This window comes from Nanorana parkeri, unplaced genomic scaffold (genome assembly GCF_000935625.1).
Source record: "Nanorana parkeri isolate BGI_ZX_2015 unplaced genomic scaffold, ASM93562v1 scaffold1291, whole genome shotgun sequence".
Taxonomy (NCBI): Eukaryota; Metazoa; Chordata; class Amphibia; order Anura; family Dicroglossidae; genus Nanorana; species Nanorana parkeri.
This window is the reverse complement of record NW_017307559.1, coordinates 465,040-489,641: the sequence shown is the minus strand read 5'-3', so window position 1 is coordinate 489,641 and position 24,602 is coordinate 465,040. Positions and strand designations below refer to the sequence as shown.

Sequence of the window (24,602 nt, the reverse complement as noted above, 5' to 3'; positions counted from 1 at the left end):
TGGGGTGATCACTGGGGTGATAGGCAGCACTGTACATGGGGTGATCACTGGGGTGATAGGCAGCACTGTACATGGGGTGATCACTGGGGTGATAGGCAGCACTGTACATGGGGTGATCACTGGGGTGATAGGCAGCACTGTACATAGGGTGATCACTGGGGTGATAGGCAGCGCTGTGCATGGGGTGATCACTGGGGTAATAGGCAGCGTTGTACTTGGGGTGATCACTGGGGTGATAGGCAGCGCTGTACTTGGGGTGATCACTGGGGTGATCACTGGGGTGATAGGCAGCGCTGTGCATGGGGTGATCACTGGGGTGATAGGCAGCGCTGTACATGGGGTGATCACTGGGGTCATAGGCAGCGCTGTACTTGGGGTGATCACTGGGGTCATAGGCAGCGCTGTACATGGGGTGATAGGCAGCAACAGGGGGCTGATCTGTGATAGATAACATGTGTACACACAACCAAAAACATGAAGAGTACAGGCTTTGGAAATATTCATGATTGTGTCATATATGAGCCATCACTTTAGTCCACATACTGACTCTCGCTGAGGTCTGAACAAAGATGGCGGCATCCCTATGGGAAAAGCAGATGAAGTAATATGATTTATGTGAGAGGTAATAAAAAGCTGGGCGTGTTACATGTGTGCATTACTTAACATGCGTGTACTTCAAATGAAAAATATGTCTGATGCTGGGTCTGGTATACAAATTAATTTGGAGTCAACCTGTTAAATAAAAAGGTCAGACTCCCTCTAACCTCTTTTTTTTGTAATTAGCTGCTGCTCTGCTAACATGATCGCATGTGACATGTGGTTTATCAGGTCTTCTACTGGCTCCAGATTTGCTAATATACACGCATGTGCTGTTTGCATGCATTCATATGTTACAGTATAGTCATGTTGCTGATGGGAAGCTGTTCTTGCATGTATCTCAACGCTGAAGGCTGTCTTTAACAGCATGCGCCTTTCTTGTGAGCATGCATATCCTCTCACCCACAGCTTAGCCAACACTTGGGGGGTCTATTTCATAAGGGCCCATCGCCCCGCAAATAGGTGAACATTCTTTTATGCCGATTGATGCCAAAAAAAACCCCCCATATTCTTTCTATTTTTTCCAGTTTGAATGTATTGTCATGCGGTGCTACATTGTGGCCACTAGATGGAGCGGAGGAAACAAATACTTATTTCCTCTGCTCCTCAGCTCCATCTAGTGGCCACAATGTAGCATTACACCACAATACATTCCAACGGGGAAAAAAATATATTAAGAACATTCGTTTTGGTATTATTTACTCAGAAGGAATATTTAACACCGACCTGCAAATTGTGTATCACTAGACCCCCTCGGTGTCATAAGGAACTGGACTTCAGTCTAAAGGGTTTTTTAGAAATAGAATATCCTTTTACATTCTGGCTTTTGTCTTCCTTTTACATTTACATACTGTTCCTGTTGCATTATATTCTGTCTTTAGAACATTCTGGCTGGTAGTGGAGACATTTTATCTCGTTCTTAACTGTCCTTGCAGAGACTGGTTGCCATGAATATGCCTCTAAACTCGGACGGTACGGTGACATTCAATGCCACCCTCTTTGCTCTGGTGCGAACTTCACTGAGGATCAAAACGGAAGGTATAAGATGAGTTCCGTGTATTGCTAAAGGTTGGTGTTCGCAGGACATTTTGTAGCCTAGATGGATAGAAAGCCATTAAGATAGGTGTTCAAGGATTCCTTTTGTCTCCATATAACATACATGGAATACAGTTATCCCAACGAATGAACATTCGAAAACAGCTCAAATACCAATATAACAAAACATATTAACCACTTGCTGACCACGGTGTTACATAGGGATGCACCAATACCGGTATTTTGGTACCGAGTACCGTAGTCCCATGCAGGAAGCCAGGTGGCGTGTAATGACGCGCTGCCCGGCTTCCTGATTAACAAGGAAGCCGTCCCATGCTTCTCGTCACTGTGTGACGAGAAAGCATGGAGCCGGCTTGCTGGCCAATCATGGAAGCCGGGCGCCGTGTAATGACACATCACCCTGCTTCCTGATTGGCCCGTGAAGCCGGCTCCATGCTCCCTCGTCATCAGATGACAAAGGGGGCATGAAGCCGGCTTCCCGAACAATCAGGAAGCCAGGCAGCGCGTCATTACACGGCTTCTTGACTGACCGAATTCGGAAATTCGGATGTGGCCGAATTTCGGGAAAATTAATCAGAATTGTGATTCGGAACGAATTGGATTGCACATGTTTAATAATGAAAGCCTATGTCAAGGCAGCTCCCCCCCCCCACCCGCCCCCCCCGACACATGTGGTACATTCCTGCACTGTATGCACATTGGTCCCTATGCCTGCAGGAGATGAGTTATAGAGTTTCTGTTCTAGTCTGCGACTTCTGCTCCGTTGTTTGGCCTAGTTCTAAATTTAGAAGCCTCTCCACGTTTATAAATGGCTTCATCTCTTTTTCAGGGAACCTGGAAGCCGCTAATGAAGAGCTGAGAGCGGTTATTAAAAAGATCTGGAAGAGGACTAAACAGAAAATACTGGATGAGGTTATCCCGCCGCCCGAAGGTGCCAAACATAAAATGACATGATTGTTACTCTGAACCATTGCAGGCCTCAGGGGGGGAGGGAGCAGAAACTAATCGCACAACCCAATGCAAAGGCAATCTAGCACCTAAGCTTAGAAACATTGCAGGGTGGTGGATCCGTTTCAACGCATGCGAAAAATTTAAAGCTGACCTCCACTATAAGCCAATATTGTCTTCATAGAAGGGTCATGTGTATTCTTCCATAAATCTTGGTGAGCTCTGTGTATTCTTCCAGATCTGTGCAGTAATCCAGTGTGAGGAGCTTCCTGTAATGCAGACCGGTCACTGCTGCTCTCTGTCCTTGTGCAGGGTGACTGGTCTTGTCTCCGCCCCCTTCTGTAATAAAGACCGGTCACTGCTGCTCTCTCTCCTTGTGCAGGGTGACTGGTCTTGCCACCGCCCCCTCCTGTAATAAAGACCGGTCACTGCTGCCCTCTTTTCTTGTGCAGGGTGACTGGTCTTGTCTCCACCCCCCTCCAGTAATAAAGACCGGTCACTGCTGCCCTCTTTTCTTGTGCAGGGTGACTGGTCTTGTCTCCACCCCCCTCCAGTAATAAAGACCGGTCACTGCTGCCCTCTTTTCTTGTGCAGGGTGACTGGTCTTGTCTCCACCCTCCTCCAGTAATAAAGACTGGTCACTGCTGCTCTCTGTCCTTGTGCAGGGTGACTGGTCTTGTCTCCGCCCCCTTCTGTAATAAAGACCGGTCACTGCTGCTCTCTCTCTCCTTGTGCAGGGTGACTGGTCTTGTCTTCAATGCCCCCCCCCTGTAGTTATCTGCAGGGAGCCTGTAGTGGGTGGGTCCTGCATTGTATGGGAGGACATCAGAGAGCTGTGACCGGTCGGCCAGTGAAGGGAAGTGACCTTAGGGTACAGTTGCCCAAAGAGGAGGTAATCCTGCGGGAGTGAGGAATATGGTAAATATATCGCTTTATTCATCACTCCCGCGGGATTACCTCCTCTGTGTGCGACCGGGAACGATAGCCAGGGATCAGATGAAGTGGGTTGAATGACGTTAGCCATCATTCAGCCCGGAAGACTGAGGACATCTTGTGGAGGATCCATAATAGCCAGGGCTCAGATGATGTGGGTTGGATGACATTAGCCATCATTGAGCCCAGAAGACTGAGGACATATTGTGGAGGATCCATAATAGCCAGGGCTCAGATGATGTGGGTTGGATAATGTTAGCCATGATTCAGCCCAGAAGACTGAGGACATATTGTGGAGGATCCATAATAGCCAGGGATCAGATGACGTGGGTTGGATGATGTTAGCCATGATTCAGCCCAGAAGACTGAGGACATCTCGTGGAGGATCCATAATAGCCAGGGCTCAGATGAAGCCGGTCTGATGACAGTAGCCATCATTGAGCCCAGAAGACTGAGGACATCTTGTGGAGGATCCATAATAGCCAGGGATCAGATGACGTGGGTTGGATGATGTTAGCCATGATTCAGCCCAGAAGACTGAGGACATCTCGTGGAGGATCCATAATAGCCAGGGCTCAGATGAAGCCGGTCTGATGACAGTAGCCATCATTGAGCCCAGAAGACTGAGGACATCTTGTGGAGGATCCATAATAGCCAGGGATCAGATGAAGTGGAATGGATGAAGTTAGCCATCATTCATCCTGGAAGAAGACTGAGGACATTTTGAGAAGGATAAATAACACTCAGGGCTCAGATGAAGTGGGTTGGATGACGTCAGCCATCATTCAAGGCAGGACATCTTGAGGTGGAAAAGAAGTATTGCTCTGGATCAAAAGTGAGTATTGCGGCAAAAACTGCTTTTTTATTTTATCTTTTAATGTAATATTATTATTTTTTGTGGAATTCTTTCATCTATGAGATTCCTGAGATCACCGGAAGTAGCAATGGCCGACACGCGAAGTTACGGCCGATGATCAGGGAACCGAGGCAAGGGTAATCCCATTAGAGTAATCTCCCGGGAGTAGCACAACTGAGAGAAAAGTCACCCAGCAACCTCATCAATGATCTATTAATCTCCTGATCTCATTCAGTTCTAGGCCTGTGATTGGTGGAGAGCAGTCGCCGTTTGTGTAACTCTGCGCAGACAGAGATCATATTAACAAAGAAAATGCGATTTAGGACATTTTCACTTTGCAGCTACGCAAACAACAACCGCTTGCAGTAGATGATTGGATAGCACAAGGAGCACCCAGAGACGGGAGATGTACGGCTGTAAAAGACCCCGTCACTGTCCAAATGTTACTCCGAAAATCCATACTTGTTAAAGGAGAACTATGGGGTCAGGGCTTTTCCCCATAGTGCTCCTAAGGGTAACGGGAGGACATATACTAGCGTCCTCCCGTCACCCTAAGCTCAGTATATAGGGAGCTACAGCTCGCGATATACTGAGACCGCCACAGCCGGGACGGATCCCGACATTACTGTCTGGATCCACCCAGCTGCGTGATTGACAGCTGGCTCCGCCACACTTTGTTAACATTGAAATATGTCAAAGAAGAAGTATTAGATTATTGAAGGTATGTTAGATATTGATGTGCTTTGATTTTCCAGAGGAGGAAGTCACCGTAGGAAAGTTCTATGCCACCTTCCTCATTCAGGATTACTTCCGTAAATTCCGCCGTCGGAAGGAGAAGGGTCTTCTTGGGACTGAGAACCTGCCCAGCAATTCCACCACATTGCAGGTTCATAGTTCTTTCTCCATTGTTTAAAGCTAACATCAGCCTATCCTAACCTATCCCAGGGGCTATCCTGGTGTCATGGTAGTATGTAGGATGGATGGAGTCATTTGCATGTATTTCTCTGTACCTTACCTGTTGCTCTTGTCCATCTGTACCTTAGGCTGGGCTGAGGAGCCTGCAGGATCTGGGATCTGAGATCCGCAGGGCCCTCTCGAGCGAGCTCGAGGAGGATGACATCTCTGAATTCCCAGGGATGGGACACCAGGTGAGTAATATACCCAGAACTTGCTGCCCAGCACAGAATTTATTGACCCTGAGAGCCCACTCCATATCACTCAACTGTGTATTATAGGGTGCAGAGGAAACAACCCTGTGTGAGAGTGCACCAGGCCTGACCAAAGGACGTCTCTCTTCATCTGTGTTGTCGCTTACTAATTCCATCGGCGGACGTGATGAGCAGGCTCCAGCTCCTCGTAGACCATCCTTGGTCAACCGATCTGGTGGTGGCTCAAAAGACAGCCTCCTGATACCTCCGGCACCAGCCAGTGTGACCAGCGGGAAGAAAAGGCCGCTCAACGCACGCAGGTATTTTGGGGTTAATATTTTCATGGCATTGCTTTGCTGCGGACCTGGAACAAGTCGAATAAGTCTCTGCCACAGTGACCAATGTCTGTGGTCAGTATGGTCATGTGTATGGAGTGAGGCGGATATTTGCCAGCCAGCTGCTGTCAGTTGGACCATCGAGCCGACAGGTTAGAAGAAATATGAACGCTTGTTCAAGCTGAGGATTTGTGTTTATGGCAAAGGTACCAGATAGGAGTCAGATAGGACATGCAGGCCAACCATATTCCTATGTGGGCACCTCAATACAATCACACTCGGATAAGACATGCAGGCCAACCATCTTCCTATGTGGGCACCTTAATACAGTCACACTCAGATAGGACATGCAGGCCAACCATCTTCCTATGTGGGCACCTTAATACAATCACACCCAGATAGGACATGCAGGCCAACCATATTCCTATGTGGGCACCTCAATACAATCACACTCGGATAAGACATGCAGGCCAACCATCTTCCTATGTGGGCACCTTAATACAATCACACTCAGATAGGACATGCAGGCCAACCATCTTCTTATGTGGGCACCTTAATACAGTCACACTCAGATAGGACATGCAGGCCAACCATCTTCCTATGTGGGCACCTTAATACAATCACACTCAGATAGGACATGCAGGCCGACCATCTTCTTATGTGGGCACCTCAATACAGTCACACTCAGATAGGACATGCAGGCCAACCATCTTCCTATGTGGGCACCTTAATACAGTCACACTCAGATAGGACATGCAGGCCGACCATCTTCTTATGTGGGCACCTCAATACAGTCACACTCAGATAGGACATGCAGGCCAACCATCTTCCTATGTGGGCACCTTAATACAGTCACACTCAGATAGGACATGCAGGCCAACCATCTTCCTATGTGGGCACCTCAATACAATTACACTCAGATAGGACATGCAGGCCAACCATCTTCCTATGTGGGCATCTTAATACAATCACACAGGCTCTCACACCAACTAGGCACTATGTGGGCAAACATTTCATAGAGGAACCAACCAGGACACTGGTGACACAAAGCATTATGGTGTTTCTAAAAGTGGAGAGAAGCTGTTTGCTTTCAGACTCTCTCTTTCTGACTTAATCTCCCCAGAGGGATCCCAGACAGCGATACAAACCTTCCAAATGTGCACAGTATGGCATGCTTATCTAGCAAAGCGATCCCCTCCAGTCCCCCTGCCCTCCATTGCTGATGCTTCCATCTTCACCCAAATCTTTTTCAGGGTTTGCAGTCTTCAGCCATTTGAACTAGCTAGGTTGTGATGACGTAAGTGCCGCGCATGCGACTCATAAACTGTCTACAAAACTGCTCATGCCTGCTTACAGAAAAGAGCGTTGTCATTAATAAAAGCCTGCATGACAGCACTTCCACTTAAAGGAGGACTATGAGGTGAGTGAAAATCACTCCTCCTCCTAGTTCTAGCCGACCTGTGACAATGAGACTGTCACAGGTCGGCTCAATAGATTGGGAAGTGAGGGAACACATACCACTGCTCGCTCACTTCTCGATCCTGTCCCTGCAGACAATGGTGACTGTCATTCACGGCTCCCTGCAGGGATCCCCCCCCTCCCCGCTCCGATCCTCCAGCACTGACTGGCGGAACGGACGGGGGAGGGGGCTGGTACAGCTGGCTCTGCCTCTAGATAGGCAGAGCCGGCTGTCAATCACGCAACTGGGTGGATCCAGACAGTGTGTCGGGATCCGTCCCGGCTGCGGCATCTCAGTATACCGCGAGCTGTAGCTCCCTATATACTGAGCTTTGGGTGACGCTAGTTTGTGTCCTCCCGTGACCAGGGCCGGTGCTAGGATTCTTGCCTACACAGGGGAGGTGCATTTAGCACTGCTATAAGTCACCTATTCGTAGAGTGTAGGGTGACCCCGACCTCGCTATTCATGTTTGTTATTCCCAGGAGAAGCTCAGATGGAACGTTTGTACCCCCCACTGTACATGAAGAGGAAGAGACTGCGACAGATGATGAACAAAGATCCAGGACATCCTCCCCCGTATACAGCCCCAGCAAGGAGAAGGACAAGTATGCCTTTGCCTATATGTTTAGAATGAGACAACGCAGTGTAAACGCATGGAAACCCTCACAATGCTCTTATTTGCTGCTTTTTAGTCTTTTACATAGAACATTGAATGGGTTATTGTTATATCTGTCTGATGAGTGCAAAAAAAACCTGTCCTGTGCCCTGTGCTCCCTGCCAGGGCCCGATTTCCAACAAGGTCGCAGAGGCCCGGCCTCGGGGCGGCAGGGAGCAGAGGGGAGGCAGGGGTGTAGAATCTCCCGGCTCCCGTCCTCCCCACGTCCGTTCTCCGCTCTGCTCCTTAAAAAGAATTTAAATAAAAAATTATAAAAAAGTGAAAAGTAAATATATAAATTAAAAATTAAAAAAATAAAACAAAAATGTAAAAAAAAGTGATTAAAAAAGTTAACAAAAATAAAGAAATGTTTTTATCTTGGTTTCTTTATTTACATTTACTTTTAACCCTTTAGTGAATGGGTCCCTTGTCCCCATCAGCACGGGGGCACCCTCCCAATGCCGAGGGCACATGTCTTGTTATAGCATTGGGGGGAAGGGGGGCTCGATCGTCCCCCTCCTTTCCTGCCCTGCCGGGCCTGTGCTCGGATCAAAGGTCTGGTAGGAATTTTAGCGGGGACCCCACATTTTTGGGGGGGTGATGTTTCCCCTTAAAATTCCTACCACACCTAAAGGGCCTGGTATGACTTTTGAGGGAAACCCCACACACTTTTTTTTATTATTTATAACTTGGGGGTCCCTCCTAACATTCCTACCAGACCTAAAGGGTCTGGTATAAATTGTGGGGGGGGGTTTAATATTATTATTCTCTTTTGCGGACCGTAAAAAAAAAACAAATGTCATTTTTTTCTGTCACTTTGCTGCAATGCAAATTCGATCCTAACGAAAACTCGTACTGACTACCGCTAATGAAAATTCGGCTTCCGTCCGAATCCAAGTCCCGAAACGTATTGACTTTCGGACCCGAATCCCAAAAAAACTAATCAATGAAAAATCCGAATGAAAACTAAACGAAATAAAAACATTTTTTGCTGGCGCGCATGTCTAGTGTATAGCAAGTGAGGGCAGAACTCTTGCTTTGCACGCTCATGCCAGGTCACCAACACTAGCAAGTATTTGGAGGATCAGCATGACAACCTGCTTAGTAGCGTTTTCAGAAGAGATCCGCCATGGCGGCCTTCCATATTTCTTCTTAGGACGGGTCTCTTTTTAAAGGAGAACTATGAGGTCGGGGCTTTTCCCCATAGTTCTCCTTAGGGTAACGGGAGGACACAAACAAGCGTCCTCCCATCACCCTAAGCTCAGTATATAGGGGGCTACAGCTCGCGGGATACTGAGACACCGCAGCCGGAGCGGATCCCGACGTAGATGACGGGATCCGCCCAGCTGCGTGAGTGACAGCTGGCTCTGCCTATCTAGAGGCAGAGCCAGCTGTACCCGCCCCCTCCCCCGTCCGTTCCGCCAGTCAGCGCTGGCGGATCGGAGCGGGGAGGGGGGAATCCAGCCACTCCCCTGTCACGGCAGAGAGCTGTGACAGGATCGAGAGGTGAGCGAACGCCGGTATGTGTTCGCTCACCTCCCGATCTACTGAGCCGACCTGTGACAGCCTCATTGTCACAGGTCGGCTAGAACTATGAGGTGAGTGGAAATCACTCGCCTCATAGTTCTCCTTTAAACGGTATGTTGCTCTCGGTGCATTTTATGACAACACCCTCTCCCCTTATTATCTCTGTCCCGCTCAGAATTCAGCACGCGGATGACAGTTTGCAGCGTCCAGTGTCTCCCGAGGACCGGATTAAAGCTCAGTCACCTCCTGCTTCTCCCGAGGCTAACGGCACCCTGGAGGGCAGAGCGGCCGCCCCTCCGCGCAGGAGGCTGCTACCGCCGACGCCAGGTAAGGAGAATCCGTGTCCGTGTATTTGCATGCGGATAGGGGAATCATCATGGCGGACAAACCGCGGTTTATTTACTGAAAGGAAAATAGTAAAGAATAGTAAGTAGGAGGGAACAGGGAGATGCAAACCAGACAGAACAACGAAACCTCCCCATGTGAGAACTTTGTATTATTTATTATTATTTTTTTTAGGAAGAAGGAGTAGGGTATCCTATCACCAAAGAGTTGTTATGTGACACTGTAGCCATGGGTGCAATAAAACATACAGTGAGATCAAACATACAGTTATATGAAGCAGTGTTCAGGTAGGTAGCTAACTTTATCAAAAGCTCAACAATCAGTCCTTAAAGTTGAACTATGGGGTTAAGTCTTTTCCCCCATAGTTCTCCTTAGCCACATAATGAAAGAGCGTCGGCTGTACTGCTGCCCGTGCTACGAGAGGCTGTTCTCCCAGTACTGTGACAGCTGCGGCGAAAGCATCAGTAAGAAACATTCTGCTTTACATCTCATACTTAAAGGAGGGCTCTTCCCCCATAGTTCTCCTTAGGGTAACGGGAGGACTCCCGTCCGTTCCGCCAGTCAGCGCTGGCGGATCGGAGCGGGGAGGGGGGAATCCAGCCACTCCCCTGTCACGGCAGAGAGCTGTGACAGGATCGAGAGGTGAGCGAACGCCGGTATGTGTTCGCTCACCTCCCGATCTACTGAGCCGACCTGTGACAGCCTCATTGTCACAGGTCGGCTAGAACTATGAGGTGAGTGGAAATCACTCGCCTCATAGTTCTCCTTTAAACGGTATGTTGCTCTCGGTGCATTTTATGACAACACCCTCTCCCCTTATTATCTCTGTCCCGCTCAGAATTCAGCACGCGGATGACAGTTTGCAGCGTCCAGTGTCTCCCGAGGACCGGATTAAAGCTCAGTCACCTCCTGCTTCTCCCGAGGCTAACGGCACCCTGGAGGGCAGAGCGGCCGCCCCTCCGCGCAGGAGGCTGCTACCGCCGACGCCAGGTAAGGAGAATCCGTGTCCGTGTATTTGCATGCGGATAGGGGAATCATCATGGCGGACAAACCGCGGTTTATTTACTGAAAGGAAAATAGTAAAGAATAGTAAGTAGGAGGGAACAGGGAGATGCAAACCAGACAGAACAACGAAACCTCCCCATGTGAGAACTTTGTATTATTTATTATTATTTTTTTTAGGAAGAAGGAGTAGGGTATCCTATCACCAAAGAGTTGTTATGTGACACTGTAGCCATGGGTGCAATAAAACATACAGTGAGATCAAACATACAGTTATATGAAGCAGTGTTCAGGTAGGTAGCTAACTTTATCAAAAGCTCAACAATCAGTCCTTAAAGTTGAACTATGGGGTTAAGTCTTTTCCCCCATAGTTCTCCTTAGCCACATAATGAAAGAGCGTCGGCTGTACTGCTGCCCGTGCTACGAGAGGCTGTTCTCCCAGTACTGTGACAGCTGCGGCGAAAGCATCAGTAAGAAACATTCTGCTTTACATCTCATACTTAAAGGAGGGCTCTTCCCCCATAGTTCTCCTTAGGGTAACGGGAGGACACAACCTAGCATCCTCCCGTCACCCAAAGCTCAGTATATAGGGAGCTACAGCTCGCGGTATACTGAGACGCCGCAGCCGGAGCGGATCCGGACAATTCTGTCTGGATCCACCCAGCTGGTTGATTGACAGCTGGCTCTGCCTATCTGGAGGCAGAGCCAGCTGTATCCCGCCCCTATCCGTTCCGCCAGTCAGCTCTGGTTGATCGGACAGGGGAGGGGGGGAATCCCTGCAGGGAGCCGTGAGTGAAAAGTCACGGCTCTCTGCAGGGATAGATCAAGAAGTGAGCGAGCGACGGTATGTGTTCCCTCACTTCCCGATCTATTGAGTTTCATTGTCACAGGTCGGCTCAGATTATGAGGCTGAGTGGAAAATCACTCGCCTCATAGTTCTCCTTTAAGGCCCGGTTCACACCTGAGCGTTTTACCGCGCGTTCCTACGCTCGGTACGATGCGCAACAGGTGAAAAACCATGTTTGCCTATGGGCACGGTTCTCACCTGCGCGTTTTACCGCGCGTACGATCGCGCGGTAAAACGCCATACGCCCAAAGAAGTACAGGAGCTTCTTTGGGGCGTATTAACGCGCGCATCCCGCTGTATCCATCAGGGTACCCCCTCGGAAACTCGCGTTTGCCGCGCGTTTCTTTTACCGCAAATCGTGGTAAAACCGTGCAGCTGGGAAACGCGCGGCAAACGCGAGTTTCCAATACGCTAAGGTGTGAACCCAGCGTAAAACTGAATCACCTCCTGCTCCTGAGGAAGTTTTATAATGAACATTATAACTGGAGCCTGTATCGTACTCTTCTCTCTGCAGGAAACAAATCTCCCTTCAGCATTCAGTGCCTGAGGAGACAAGGAAGCTGTGACGATATCCCCATTCCAGGGACATACCATCAAAATGCAACCCCCTGCCGAACCCGAGTAACTATCATTTGGTTCCTTCCACTCTGTCCTGCATGTTCCATCCACCCCTCTGCATTAGTCTTCCCGGTCTGCCTGTTTTATATTTTACCCCACAGGACATTCTCTGCCTAAAATGTTTCAAAGCCCATCTCTGGGCTCCCCCACCCCCATCTCACCCATTCAGCGCTTGGTAAAAAGTCAAGTAGCTTAGAAAGCCTCTTTTTTCACTCATCTTACTCTACAGTCCGTGTCCCTTTCCCGCGCCACTTCCAGGAGTAACCAAAGTTAAAACCCGTCCCTGGGAAATGTTTATTTGCCCCCCTCCTTCAAAACTCAGCACTCCCAATCCCCAAGCATATCCTTTGCTTCTTCCAGCATTTATTGTCCTTAAGGGCTGTTGTGTCAGGGAACCAGGGGTGCCGCTCCTTACCAGGCTCGCCAGCGGTGGCGCAGGGCATTTTTTTTTTTTGCATAGTATTTACTTGCTAAAGGATACCTTATATAGACATACAAGGTGATGGGAGGGGTGAAAGAACTGGCCCGGCACAGTAATTAGTAATCAAATCTAGGCAAAATCCCCATTACGTGTAGCCAGTTTAAGGATTACAGGTTTGATGAGCAGTGCATGTATATGAGTAGCCTAGTTGTAAAGCTATGGACATTCTTGGTTGCATGGGCCTACCATCCCTGTTAAGGCCTATGGAAGGAAGAGGAGGACGTGTGCTGAAGACAACACCAGTTCCGGATATTCAGGGAAAAGTTTGATGGGCACATGTCTATGAGTAGCCTAGTTGTAAAGCTATGGAGATTCTTGGTTGCATGCGCCTACCATCCATGTTTAGGTCTTTGGAAGGAGGAGGAGGACGTGTGCTGAAGACAACGCCAGTTCCGGCTCATTGGGGAAAGTTTGATGGGCACATGTCTATGAGTATCCTAGTCGCAAAGCTATGGACATTCTTGGTTGCACGAGCCAACCATTCATGTTAAGGCCTATGGAAGGAGAAGGTGGACGTGTGCTGAAGACAACACCAGTTCCGGCTCATTGGGGAAAGTTTGATGAGCACATGTCTATGAGTAGCCTAGTTGTAAAGCTATGGACATTCTTGGTTGCACGGGCCTACCATTCCTGTTTAGGCCTATGGAAGGAGGAGGTGGAGGTGTGCTGAGGACAACACCAGTTCCGGTGTTCTGTTGAAAGAGCCAATTCATCAAAACCGCCAATTACGTCACTTCTGGTAAACAGAAAGACTGGAGGAGCTCACATGCCCGCATAGCATTTTCACAATACTCGTCGAGTCCTCCAACAGCTGTCAGTGCGCATGCGCGCACAACATCCCATCTATCAGAAGACTCGTCGAGTTCGCCAACCGCTGAGTATTGTGAAAATGCAGCTGTAGAGAGTTCCCTCAGTCTTCCTGTTCTGCAGCCTAACGCCGTCTCGGCCAAATCTCCTGCTGGCAAGTTACCGAAAGCAACGTCATTGGCGTTTTCGATGAATTGGGTCTTTCGACAGAACACAGGCTTATTGGGGGAAATTTGAATTCTCTGGGTCACAGCCAATAAAAAAAATTGGAAGGAGGATGACTACACCCTCTGGGGTATGGAAACCAATGGGGTAAGGTATTTATTTATTAACTTTTTTTTTTCCCCTAGAGTTGTTTTGGGTTATTTATGCAGCATTTTGGCATGGGGGAAGGGCAAAGTCAATAAGGGGCACCTTGCTTAGAGTGCAGGGTCCGCTTTAGGACTTGATTCAGTAAGCTGCTCAGCACTGATCTGCAATTGGTTAGTATGGGTTACTATTGTACTATCAGATCCATTTCACATTAAGTGTTAACCCAAATGTGTGGACGTACCGTTATGAAACACAGTTCTCTGTATGTTCATTGTAATCCTACTTTCTGCCTCTCCAGGTTTATGGAAGTTCAGATTCCTGGCAAAGATCCAGCTACCAGTCCAACGGTTCCAATTCCTGGGCCAATCCTCCAAAACGCGGCCGCCTTCTCTATGCCCCGCTTATCCTGGTGGAAGAAGACAGCAGCTTGCCCACCATCCCTTGCACTCACTGGTATAGGGAGGAGGAAAGCAAGGCTCCATATTGCACCTACACCCAGCTCCATGTTCCTGGGCAGAGACTAACGGAGAAGAGGGGGAGTGCGGACAGCCTGGTGGAGGCGGTGAGTAGGGTCACTCTTACCCGTTTTCCAGCTAGTGGTGAGTCAGTGGCTTTGCAAAGCTGGCTTTGCTTTCTTTCCTTAAAGGAGAACTATGAGGGGCGTGCTTTTCACTCACCTCATAGTTCTAGCCGACCTGTGACAATGAGACTGTCACAGGTCGGCTCAGTAGATCGGGAGGTGAGAGAACATATACCGGCGTTCGCTCCCCTCTCGATCCTGTCACGGCTCTCTGCCATGACAGGGGAGGGGCTGGATTCCCCTCTCCCCGCTCCGATCCTCCAGCGCTGACTGGCGGAACGGACGGGGGAGGGGGCGGGTACAGCTGGCTCTGCCTCTAGATAGGCGGAGCCAGCTGTCACTCACGCAGCTGGGCGGATCCCGGCATAATTGTCGGGATCCGCTTCAGCTGCGGCGTCTCAGTATACCGCGAGCTGTAGCTCCCTATATACTGAGCTTAGGGCGACGGGAGGACGCTAGTTTGTGTCCCCCCGTTACCCTAAGGAGAACTATGGGGAAAAGCCCTGACCCCATACTTCTTCTTTAAAGTAAAGTTCCACATCTGCTTCCCACTCTGTGGTTCGGTAAATGTGTCACACAGGTATCAGGTTGGTGATGGTAGGAGACCAGAAGCGGGGGGACTTGCCAGTACGATTGGTACCTCTACTCAAGCAGACCAGTATAACGCACAATCTCCTGCCTAGTGGTAGCCAGTACGGGGGGCAGTCCAACAATACAGTAGCCAAATCACAATCCGGAATCGAAGTCGGTAACGTAGCTAAGGTCGGGGCAGGCAGCAAAGTATCGGGGGTCACAGAGCAAGCCAGGGGTTGGTACACAGGAATCAGAAACGGATATAACGCCAGGCACTCCAAGGACAAGCTTTGCAATAACCAAGCACAGAATGACTCGCCCGTCATGCTTATATACCTGTTGGCGATGAGGTGATGTCACTTCCAGAGGCGGACCACTTGCTTGAAGAGGCGCGCACTGTCTCTTTAAGAGGAAATCCAGTGCGTGTCTCTTCCTAAGCGGCTTCAGTCAGGGAGGCGGGTGGATCGGCAGAGGCATCAGGGCTGAAGGGAGCATACGACTGCAAGAGGAGACCACCCGGCTCGCTTGGGACCCTGCGGGAGGTAGCAGGTAAGTCCTCACAGGAGGTCTCATTCAGGCCACTGTGGAACCTCAGCTTGGCTTAGAGGCCTGAGGTGTGAACATTTAGATGCTGCTGAAGGCGCGCCATTGTATGTAGTCCGCCCACTATCCTAAATTAAGTGATTTTTGGGGTTTATATTGGATGTGACACGTGCAGATATCTTCTTCTTTTAAGAAGGTTCTGCTATGGCTGGCATTGGTTCAGTAAAGAGATTTGTGGTTCCTCTACATCAGGGATGGCCAAACTGCGGCCCTCCAGCTGTGGTGGAACTACAAATCCCATGAGGCTTTGCAAGATTCTCACAGCCACAGACACGACTCCCGGAGAGAAATGCTTCATGAGATTTGTAGTTTCACCCCAGCTGGAGGGCCGGAGTTTGGCCATCCCTGGTCTACATCCATAACCATACTTTCTCTACCAGATTTAACTGAAAGTGATGTTGGAACTTGAAGTTAAAAACTATCTATTTTAATTTTTCTTAATCATTCAGGATTTCATGTCATATTATTTATCTTTTCCTAGGTCTTGATATCAGAAGGACTGGGGCTCTATGCCCAGGACCCCAAGTTTGTTGCATTCGCTAAAAGGGAGATTGCGGACGCCTGCCACATGACGATCGATGAAATGGAGAGCGCAGCCAGCGACCTTCTAAGCCAGAGTCGTAAAAGCAGCTGGGCCGGGAGTACCACTGGGCGACCTGGCGGAGAGGACGCGACGGGACAGGGACTCTTTTACAGCGATGAAGAATCTGTGCACTGTAGGGACGAGGAGGAGCTGCGAGATGAGATGGCTTGTGTGTCCTCATTCTGAGACTCTATTCCTTCTGAGAGGGAGCATAGCCAAAGCGACGCTAATGTTAGCAGCTAGACGAATATGGGCAACTAGCCAAAGCTCAACTATGGACAACTAGCAAAGCTCAGATATGGACAACTAGCAAAGCTCAGATATGGACAACTAGCAAAGCTCCAGCCATACAATGGAATCTAGTTTGCCTCGCTGCTTCATCTAGAACTGATAAATCTGTCATCATGTCCAACCAATGATGCTTGTGTTGTGGATATACACATACTTGCAGGGCCGGATTTCCCACAAGGCCAACCGAGGCCCGGCCTCGGGGCAGCAGGTAGTAGAGGGGCAGCAGGGGTGTGGAATTCCTATCTCCCGACGCCCAGGACATGCAGTTCCGGGTGCCGGGGCGGGTAGTTGTTTTCTACATTTAGCCCGGCTTTGGGCAAGCAGAGCTAAATGTAGAGCGGGGGAAGCCACCGCTTGCTTTGCACAAGTGATCTCGGCAATGTCACCAAGATCACTTGTATGCAGCCTGCAGGTCTACCATTCTCCATGGGGGTTTGGCGGGTAGGGGGGGCGCATTGAGGAACCTGGCCCTGGGGCAGCAGAGTGAGTAAATCCGGCCCTGTATACTTGGCTAATAGCACTGAAATTACCCGCAATACATGCATTGTTAGTGGGAAGTAAGGAGAATTTTGGGTAAACACCAGTCATAACAATGGGAAACCAAGCACATGCCCCTTAATACCCTTCATGTTCCCTTATACCCAATGAACTAGCCATGCGGTCATATCTTTATTTCGCAAGCTTCATACTACCTCTGCAGACGCCAAACCGTAAGCTTTGGATAGAGTGGGGAAAGGTTAGACCTTTTTTGTTATTGCTGCAAGGTTTGAAGGCAAAATATGCCGGTCCAGGACTCCCCTTCAGAGGAAACACCTCATTATAGAGCTGGAAAGACCAATACATGTGGCAGTGAGGGAACTGTCACAGCGCCCGGTTAGGTTGGATCTCAGCTGCGCATGTCACGGAGGTGGAATGAGCGGAGGTGGTTCAGTCTGCGGATCCTGTTACACTCAGTGCGGCGGGATTACCGTGGGCATCATATACCACCTGGGGACTACGTATGGGTAGGACCTATTTAGGCAATATTGGTTAATAACTGTATAAGGGTAGTAATGGAGGTACTGGAAGGACCCAGTTGAGGAGGTAGCAGGGTAGTCACCTCTAATTGCGAGCATGCGCAGCAATTCTGAACAGGGTACTCCTAATTGTCCCACAACACTAACATGCGCTAATCAGCAGTATGAGTTATGCCAGGGTTAATGCCGTATCTTCATGGCTTTGTGCACATGGGCACAGTAATGCATTACAGTAAAACATTGCAGGTGTACCAGCTTCCAAAATGTTTTGGTATGCTGTAGTATTGCCAGAGACACTTGGACCCTACAATGTGGAGGAGTATCCACATACTTTCGGTCGGAGAGGGAGTGCGATGGTCAGGCGTCCACAAATGTTTGGCCATGTACGAGACCTGAGTCTATCATCATACTGAGACATTTCTAGCAGTCCTACCACTCTAAACCCAGGTCTGTGTGGCCTAACAACAGTCCAGGCCTGTATATAAGTAGAGGTTCTGGAGATATGTGCTGCTGTCAGTCCTTTCTAATTCACACAAGTACTGTTAGCAGCTAGACATGTGCGATTTCGTTTCGTTCCGAATCAAAATTTGTACGAATTTTCCGAAATTCGGACATTCGAACGCATCCAAATGTCCGAATCCAAATGCATCCGAATTTCCCTTTTCCAAATTTCGTTCAAAAACTAAATTGAATGGGACATGTGACTTTTCTGGCCAATCAGATGTGGGTTTTTTTTTTTGGTTTAATCCATCCGACCGGGTCTGAATACGAATTTTCCTTATGGCAACATGGGAACCATATATAAAGTTGAGGCTCCCAGACCCGAATGTCATTCCGGAGCTCCCCAATGCAATTCGGATCCTGAATGACATTCGGGTCTGGGAGCTTTAGTAATATATGTACATGGATCCCAGACCCGAATGACATTCAGGATCCGAATTGCATTGGGGAGCTCCGGAATGACATTCGGGTCTGGGAGCCATATACATATATTACTATAGCTGAGGCTCCCAGACCCGAATGGTAATCGGGAGCTCCCCAATGCAATTCAGAAATTCGGATCCTGAATGCCAAATAGGGTCTGGGAGCCTCGGCTTTAGTAATATATGTATATGGCGTCCAGACCTGAATGCATTTCCGAAATTCGGATCCTGAATGCCATTCGGGTCTGGGAGCCATATACATATATTACTATAGCTGAGGCTCCCAGACCCGAATGGTAATCGGGAGCTCCCCAATGCAATTCAGAAATTCGGATCCTGAATGCCAAATAGGGTCTGGGAGCCTCGGCTTTAGTAATATATGTATATGGCTCCCAGACCCAAATGGCACTTGGGATCCGAATTTCCGAACTGCATTCGGGAGCTTCCGATTGCCATTCAGGTCTGGGAACCATCTACATGTATTACTAAAGCCGAGGCTCCCAGACCCGAATGGCATTCCGGAGTTCCCCAATGCAATTCGGAAATTCGGATCCTGAATGCCATTCGGGTTTGGGAGCCTGAGCTTTATTATTGTATGTACATGCCTCCCAGACCTGAATAGCATTCTGGATCCAAATTTCGGAATTGCATTCGGGTCCGGGAGCCATATGCATATATTACCATTCAGACCCGAATGGTATTCAGGAGCCTCCCCAATGCAATTTGGAAATTCGGATCCTGAATGCCATTCGGGTCTGGGAGCCTCAGCTTCAGTATTAATATCTGTATCTGGTTTTCTGTTTTACTCCCAACAAATATTCGTAAACTCTCCCGAAACTTAACGAAAATTCGGATTTCGTCCGAATCCGAAACCCCCGAACCGGATCGAATTTCAGATCCGAATCCCGAAATAACGAAATATGCGAGCCGAATGTTTCCGCAGCTTACACGTCTATTAGCAGCTCAGGTCTCTAGAATAGTCGGGGGAAACATCCCGTTTATGAGGCTTCCACCCAAATGAACAACAAATGTACCAACCAATCGCACGCTGTCTTTCCAGCTGGCTGTCCTGAATTGTTTTACGGTTGAATACAAGGTCGGAGTTTTAGGGTTCGTTCACACCATAGGCAGTGCGTTCCGGTCAGAATCCGGACCGGAACGCACTGCCCCGCATTGCGGCCGGCACACTTTTTTGGGGGGCGTGGCCATTGAAGTAGCTGCAAGCACTGTTTTGATCGCACCGGAACGCACTGCAGGCACAATGTGCCTTGCGATCCCGTGCGGGGGGGCGATCGCATTGCGGCCGGAGGGCAAGGCTACGGTGCCATTCACTTCAATGGCGCGCCACGCCCCCCTCCAGCCCGGCAAAAAAGTGAGCCTGCCGCAATGCGTTCCGGGGTCCGGATTCCGACCGGAACGCACTGCCCTATGGTGTTAACGAACTTAGGTTTCCTAAACATATGTCATTGTGAATAGACAATCTCTCTTTTCTCTGCAGGCTTTCCTACAATTCAGGGAAGTGACAAGAGGTCACCTCGGAAGGGGGTTCATATTTCTGCAACCTATTGATGATGATGATGGTGATGATGATGATGATGGTGATGATGATGATGGTGATAATGATGATGGTGGTGATGGTGGTGATGGTGATGATGATGATGGTGATGGTGATGATGATGATGATGGTGATGGTGATGATGATGGTGATGATGATGGTGATGATGATGATGGTGATGATGATGGTGATGATGATGGTGATGATGATGGTGATAATGATGGTGATGATGGTGATAATGATGGTGATGATGATGATGATGGTGATGATGGTGATGATGATGGTGATGGTGATAATGATGGTGATAATGATGATGATGATGATGGTGATAATGATGGTGATGATGATGGTGATGATGATGGTGATGATGATGGTGATGATGATGATGATGATGATGATGATGATGATGATGATGATGATGATGATGGTGATGATGATGGTGATGATGATGGTGATGATGATGGTGATGATGATGGTGATGATGATGGTGATGATGATGGTGATGATGATGGTGATGATGATGGTGATGATGATGGTGATGATGATGGTGATGATGATGGTGATGATGATGGTGATGATGATGGTGATGGTGATGGTGATGGTGATGGTGATAATGATGGTGATGATGATGGTGATAATGATGATGATGATGTTTTCTTCTATATAATATTTTCAAATTTTTGTAAAACTGTAAATAGGAATTTTCACTTCTTTAAAAAAAAAAAAAAAAAGTTGCGACTGGTTTTCCTTTCTTTTCTTTATACCGACTGTATGTACAAAGGGCTTTGTGACACCGGTTATGGGATGCTGTAAGAACTTGACAGGATCGAGAGGTGAGCGAATGCCGGTATGTGTTCGCTCACTTCCCGATCTACTGAGCCGACCTGTGACAGTCTCATAGTTCTCCTGTAAATACGCTTTAGATAGTTTTGATGTAATAAACTGGTCCACCACAAGGGGGAGGAGTCTTGAAGGGGAAGGTCTGATTGCCCCGATACCAGTACCGGTATCTGGACATCCCTAATCCTTACCCATCTCAGATTGAATTTGCAATAGTGGAACTTAACCCTTTGCACCCTGGAAGCTGGTCACCTTCACGCTCGGGATCTGCTCTTCACATCGGGATCACAGCTATCAATTTGAACCCAGAGCCTCCATCGCAGCTAACCGCAAGTGGATGGCCATTCGGAGGAGGGAGGCGTGTGGGGTGTCGAATTCGTTGGTGATCCATCACTGCGAACCTCACGTGGAGTCTTGTTGATCATGTCATATACTTGATGGAGACCAAGATGGCTTCCCTCGCACCTGAAATCTAAAACACCCCTGGAGTGGGTGGCAGGAAGTGTGAGGGCACAGGGTGGCATGGGTGCCAAGTGACTGGCCTGGAGCCACAGAGATGTCTTACTCCAAAGTCCCCGAATTCAGGGATGCCAAACCCAGCCGCGGCTCGGTGCCGAGACGCCACAAAGCCGGATCAAAACTTCACCGAGAGAGACTTCAGGGTGAAGGTGGTATTGTGTGCTCAACTGGCCAAATAATAAAACATACAAAGCCATCCACAACTCTGCCCCCGTCCACAAAGCATCACCCAAACCGTCCTATTAGTTCCTGCCAGGACCTACTGCTCTCAGGTTCCCTCATCACTTCCTTCCATACTGGACTCCAGGACTTCTCCAGTATGAACCCCGGGATTAGGTTGGTGGAATAACGGGGGCTAGACGGATTTTACTGAGGTCAAGAAAAAAAAAAAGGAGCAAGGTCATTAGAGAACCTGAGGTCAAAGGTCACAGGGAAATGAGTCGGCTCCACAGGCCAGGAATGGAGAGGCTACGGGGACTGGTAGAGCTCTCCGTCTACGGAGGATCAATAGGGATCTGGTGTTTTTTGTTCCGCCATCAGTCATGTCCCAGATTAATCAACGACCAGGAACGGAGTGCGTCAAATAACGAGCGCAAACCCGCCATGTATTCCGCGCTTCATGGCAGTGCGCGCAAGCCAGACTCCCATAGGGGCCTTTGGAGGAATATCGCTCTTCACTGCCACTTTAAGCCCTCATTCACGCTGGAATGGGGCCGCAGGTACAGCTCCGTGCTGCGTGCACGGCCGTACCGAGAAGCTCCCGGGAAGGACAGGTGCTGCGTGTACGCAGCCCCCGTCCTACTCTATGGGCCTACGCGGCCGTACGCTCACCCGACACCTCACCAGACAGGATGGATCCTGTCTGCGTCAAAGCCGGGAAGCCTGCACCCGCACGGACCTGCACTTGAGGTGAGTGTAGGGGGGCGTACGGCCACGTAGTCCCATAGAGAAGGATGAGGACTGCGTACTAATCACACGCAGCACCTGTCCTCCCGGGAGCTGCTCGGTACGGCCCCGCACGCAGCACCGAGCTGTACCTGCCGGCCGATACCCGTGTGAATGAGGGCTAAAGGAAAGTAATTTTCCGGCTAGGGCAGGGGTGGCCAACTCCGGCCCTCCAGCCGTGCTTTAACTACGAATCCCAACATGCACCTGCCTCTGGGAGTCACGCCGGTAACTGTCAGGCTGGCAATGCCTCATGGGACTTGTAGTTCTACAACAGCTGGAGGGCCGGAGTTGCCCACTCCTGGGTTGGAGTTTTACGTTTACATTCTAAACATTTAGTGACCTTCCCCCGGGGGCTTGTTTATGTCACTGCTCACTCCGGACCTCAGTCCAACCCTCCCACACACCAAAACCAAACAGCGAGGGGAATTTATTAAAACGGGTGCAGAATCTGGAGCGGTTGCCCATGGCAACCAATCCGCTTCTGTGTTCCATTTAGTCAGTTTAGCTTTGAAACTGAAACAGAGACGCTGATTGGTTGCCATGGGCAACTGGTCCACATTCTGTCTGCTCCAGTTTTAAAACATTCCCCCTCCCAGTTTAGTGTAACAAGGTTTACCTGGGGAATGAATTCTTCCTAAATCCTTCAGCATTAGGGGTGTCACAATTAAAAATAATAATTAACCACTTTTTTTTAAAAATAAAATAAATACATTTTTCATGTTTTATTTAATTTTTTTCATTGCACTAATAATCCCATGCCCCTAGCAAAGATGGCAAAGTACACTTCCGGTGACGTCACGGGCAGCCATTTTACAAAAGGAGCCCATCTTATGACAATGCTCTCCCCTTTTTTCCTGCTTTAATATTTGTGCAGCAAACAAATGCCACTAAATTCTACTACCGACAGGCGGACTCGCAGTGCTCCCTCCGCTGCAGCAGGTACAGCTGGAGAGCTGGTGTAGTCTTCCACGCCTTCCATGGCTGGGATTACTGAGTTGCTATGGAAACAGCGGCTACGCGCAGCGGGCGCCATCTTGACTGAGGGCATGAAGCCTGATAAAGGATGCTAGTGATTTTTATGGCAAGCCCTGCCCTCAGTTAAGATGGAGCCCGCTGACGTCGCCAGCCGACCACAGCGCCCCCTGTCCCGGCTTCCCATTGGCCGCCCGCTTGACAGCTCTTCTAGACACCCCGCTCGCCTCCAGCCGCCGCCTTGCAGGCTGTTGCAGATAAAGCGCACTCCCCCCTCCGCGCTGCCGCGATTCACCAGCATCCTGCAGACATGGAGGTGGTTAACCAGGTGAGAGCAAGGCAAGAAAACCGGGGTGCATAGCACTGGGGGGGGTTGGATTGCATGGGGGGTGAGGCTCAGAGAGGGGCCAGGTAAGGTTGGGGGAGACAAATAATGGAAGGAGATGGGAGAGGGAGAAACAGATGGAGGAAAGGGAGGGTATAGGGAGAGGGAAAAAAAATGGTAGGCAGGAGGGGTGAGCTTAGAGGAGGGAGGTGAAGGAGACATCATAAGACATACATGGCAATGCAATAATGCTCCCATGTGATATGCATTGATACATATATAGATGGAGATATAAAAATAGATGCATACAGATTCCAGGCTAAGAATGTAATTTACTGATACTCTTAGTATAGATCAATATGCATATAGATATATGGAATATCGGGTAATCAATAAATACACATAATATAGATAGATATAGGTACAATGATAGATACATAGAGATGGACTAATGCATATGGATTCCCGGCTATCAATCCCATTTACTAATACACTTTATTGATCTATAGATAGATAGATTTAGATTCCAGACTAAGAATGTCAATTTACCAATACATGTAATATATTGATCGATTTGTCACCTGATGACACGTGTCCTCTGCTACTATGTATATCTATGATATTGTTACATTGTCATTGATGAATGCTGAGCGTGGGGGAAGGGCTCCTGTTCCCATAGTACAGTCATATTCATCTATGAGCGTGGATGGGGTTATATGTACTGTGTGCCGAGACCGCTGATATGCCGAGACCGCTGATATGCCGAGACCGCTAATATACGGAGACCGCTGATATGCAGAGACCGCTGATATGCAGAGACCGCTGATATGCGGAGACCGCTGATATACGGAGACCGCTGATATACGGAGACCGCTGATATGCAGAGACCGCTGATATGCAGAGACCGCTGATATGCGGAGACCGCTGATATACGGAGACCGCTGATAT

The 24,602-nt window shown here is 49.0% G+C and overlaps 2 protein-coding genes across 2 annotated transcripts in view; both read left to right on the top strand.

The window, feature by feature from the left end:
- CACNA1F (calcium voltage-gated channel subunit alpha1 F) overlaps positions 1–16,552 on the top strand; it is a gene marked incomplete at its 5' end in the record, with an annotated part of 21,695 nt that extends 5,143 nt beyond the window's left edge. The window contains 8 exons of the mRNA XM_018569134.1: positions 5,146–5,276; positions 5,434–5,538; positions 5,626–5,858; positions 7,815–7,937; positions 9,690–9,841; positions 12,223–12,329; positions 14,225–14,488; positions 16,164–16,552. Coding sequence (XP_018424636.1) covers positions 5,146–5,276; positions 5,434–5,538; positions 5,626–5,858; positions 7,815–7,937; positions 9,690–9,841; positions 12,223–12,329; positions 14,225–14,488; positions 16,164–16,451 — 1,403 coding nt within the window. The remainder of the gene's footprint in view (positions 1–5,145; positions 5,277–5,433; positions 5,539–5,625; positions 5,859–7,814; positions 7,938–9,689; positions 9,842–12,222; positions 12,330–14,224; positions 14,489–16,163) is intronic.
- A 6,999-nt stretch (positions 16,553–23,551) lies between these two features.
- SYP (synaptophysin) overlaps positions 23,552–24,602 on the top strand; it is a 27,201-nt gene continuing 26,150 nt past the window's right edge. Inside the window, exon 1 of the mRNA XM_018569147.1 lies at positions 23,552–23,657. Within this exon, the coding sequence (XP_018424649.1) occupies positions 23,640–23,657 (18 nt within the window). The 5' untranslated portion in view covers positions 23,552–23,639. The remainder of the gene's footprint in view (positions 23,658–24,602) is intronic.